Raw genomic sequence first — 2,851 nt, 5'->3', positions numbered from 1 at the left:
ATGCATAGACGATGCTACTATATTATTGTTGATGAATTGTAAAAGAACCTCTCAAATTATATTATTAATGGTATTTTCAATAATAATTTCGAGATCCTAGTACTCATAACTTAGCACTAACACATGGATCATCACAACTTTTCACGAAAACACTTTTTATCATTGGAATTCATGCAAATAAACTTGGTCCCCTTTTGTAAATGTACGTACTTCATTTGTTAACGTGAATTTGAAGGTAAATATTTGGACTACTAGTCTTGTGCTTTGACTTGGGATTTGTGAAACGTGGAAGTTTTGGGTATTTGTAACATATGTTTTTGACTTCGGTACCCTCCTTATTATAAAGATCACTTTATATTCATTCATTCTGTGTCTTTAAATGCTTGAAAAACACAGACATACCCCTTCCAAAAAATTAAGTTCACGACAACATGATGCTACCTACTAGGATTTTAAGCTTATTACTACTCCTAATCTTAATTGCTCAAATTCTGCCAAACACGACTTCTTACCAATGTATGTATCTACTTCATTTTGGATTATTCTATCATGAGAATCAAAATGTATCACTAATTATTTAGTATTCTATGCTTCAATGACTTATACTACTATTAATAAAGTTTTTCCTAGCTGCAAATCAGTAGAAATTTGTGTTATAGAATATGATTTTCTCACTTATTTTCAACCGAACGGGCTCATTAGGATAATGCAAGGCAGAAAACAGATTCTCGTTGAAATAGTGAGAAACTTCCTAATTTTTTCAAATGAAAATATTGCTATTTTTTCTTTTCTCACCAATTCAATCAAAAAAAAATCTATGGAAATAACCACTTAACAGTTTTCAATGAAAAAATAGTGATTTTTTATTAGTGTTAATATCCTATATTTTGATCGAAAATTTTATTTGTAGGTGGCAAAATTGCAACCAAAAGATGCAATTCAGCACCAAAGAGAGAGTCCTTGGTACGTCTGTATTAAACATTCATTTCGATTTTTTCATTTTCCTTTTCATATAGAATTTAAGTTTTATATATATAATGTTTCCAGTAGTCTGAGTGATTTCTATCACCTTTTCTACTTTTCGATGCTCATATCAGATTTTATTTCTGGCAAAAGTTCCCCCTCTCTATATATATACACACTGATATTATTGCAATTTATTTTATAATATTGATGTATTTTAACATATGGTAAAGAGGTTAGTGAGTTATAAATTCCTATCACTTTACTAGGTTAATGAGTTATATTGCTATCATTTTTAACACGGCTAATAATTGATATTATCATCTAATTTCAATGCATGCAATTACCTTATAATTAAGTGAGCTAAAACAATGAGATTTAACTGACTCTCTGTACCAACCAAGACATATCATTTACTACTTATTTTTAGGTTACATACTTAATTATGATTTAATACACTAGTCACATTTTTATTACAAATTTAAGTTATAAATAATTCCCGTATAAAAAATTCTTTTATATGTAAAATTCATGAATTTTAACTTGTGTTGCAAATTAGTTATCATTTTTAAAAGATTACAAATATATTAATGCTTATCATAAAATTCACTTGTAATTAAATAATAAAATGACTTAATTGTGTAAATACTTTATAAGTGCATAGAACTTAGTTTCTTTTATTTTATTGATGAATTTTCATAGGCAAATACTGGTGAAGAACATGAAGCAGTTGTGATAAGAGGAAACAAACGAAAAGGTGAACAAATTCTGAGCAGACGTCCACTCTCGCAGTCTGGGGGCAAAGGTAGTGCTGAATTTGTTGCATTTACAGCAGATTATAAATCACCAAGGCATCATCCACCAAGGCACAACTGATAACTTTACTAGAATATCACTAATTTTCGACGGACCTTCTTTTGATACATCAATAAGGATTTTTGATGTAAAAAAATCATCAAAAATATTACCGACGAGTCAAATTTCGATCAATTTCATCAGAAATTAGTGATTTTTAGTGCAATGCGAAGTACCAATTGAAGATCTATAGTTTAACTACTTTTGCAGCGCAGTTATCTTAGTGTTCTCTTTAATTAATATATATATTTTCGTTTGTTATTTTGTGAAATTAGTCTCTTTGTATAATTAGTGGTCGTTTTGATGTGTTATACTAGTATGCAACAATTACAAATGACGTGCAATCATGGGTTATGCTCATGATTCTCTTTTTGCGAAGCGTTCAAAGATCTTTTTATGAACGTTTCTTCTCTTGCGAAATTTCTTCTACTCAACTTGGAAAGGAAAAAAAAGCCTCGACCCAATACTCACATATACTTAAATTATAAAAATATGACAATAGTTTTTGTTGAATTGAATGAATTTTTTATTGAATGATAAGTGTCACGACCCAAAAGTGGGCGTGACGGCACTCGTCTTTTCTTACCAAGACAAGTCAGCAAAATCCAACAGAACGGAAAGAAATATGCGGAAGTAAAACAATTATAATAACATAAACGTAGAAAACTTAGTCATTCTCGATAAACCCTCAAAATTTAGTTGTCACGTGTACAAAACACTATAAATGCAAAAATAAAAAATAAATACAAGTCTCAAATGTCTTTGTTTCTCAAATAGAACAAAGCATAAGTAAAGGAATACGAGAGTCCGCTGGATGACAAATAATTACCTCTCTATAACTCCTTGCGAAGCCTCGAATTAACAAGAAGGGAAATCTAACTCATGATTCGGGCTCAGAACCTACACTAGTGTAGAAGCAAGGAATGAGTATCAAACAATACGGTACCCAACAAGTAAACCAATAAGACAAGGCAAATCTAATATAAAACGGGAACTCCTTTCATCCCAACCAAACCTCCATAACTATAACTTG

General features: G+C 30.3%; 1 protein-coding gene across 1 annotated transcript; it reads left to right on the top strand.

The window, feature by feature from the left end:
- Positions 1-391: 391 nt before the first annotated feature.
- LOC129871480 (uncharacterized) lies at positions 392-2,026 on the top strand. Its single transcript, XM_055946400.1, has 3 exons — positions 392-516; positions 911-963; positions 1,666-2,026. Exons 1-3 carry the CDS (start codon positions 432-434, stop codon positions 1,837-1,839), a joined length of 312 nt encoding a protein of 103 aa, XP_055802375.1. The 5' UTR covers positions 392-431; the 3' UTR covers positions 1,840-2,026.
- Positions 2,027-2,851: the final 825 nt, after the last annotated feature.

This window comes from Solanum dulcamara, chromosome 10 (genome assembly GCF_947179165.1).
Source record: "Solanum dulcamara chromosome 10, daSolDulc1.2, whole genome shotgun sequence".
NCBI classification, from domain to species: Eukaryota; Viridiplantae; Streptophyta; class Magnoliopsida; order Solanales; family Solanaceae; genus Solanum; species Solanum dulcamara.
This window is presented reverse-complemented; position numbering and strand designations above follow the sequence as displayed.

Excerpts from the sequence above, each read along its gene's own strand:
- LOC129871480 (XM_055946400.1), top strand. The coding sequence starts at position 432 with ATGATGCTACCTACTAGGATTTTAAGCTTATTACTACTCCTAATCTTA. Across the intron at positions 517-910 it reads AAACACGACTTCTTACCAAT|GTGGCAAAATTGCAACCAAA; the intron begins GTATGTATCTAC and ends TTTTATTTGTAG. Across the intron at positions 964-1,665 it reads CACCAAAGAGAGAGTCCTTG|GCAAATACTGGTGAAGAACA; the intron begins GTACGTCTGTAT and ends GAATTTTCATAG.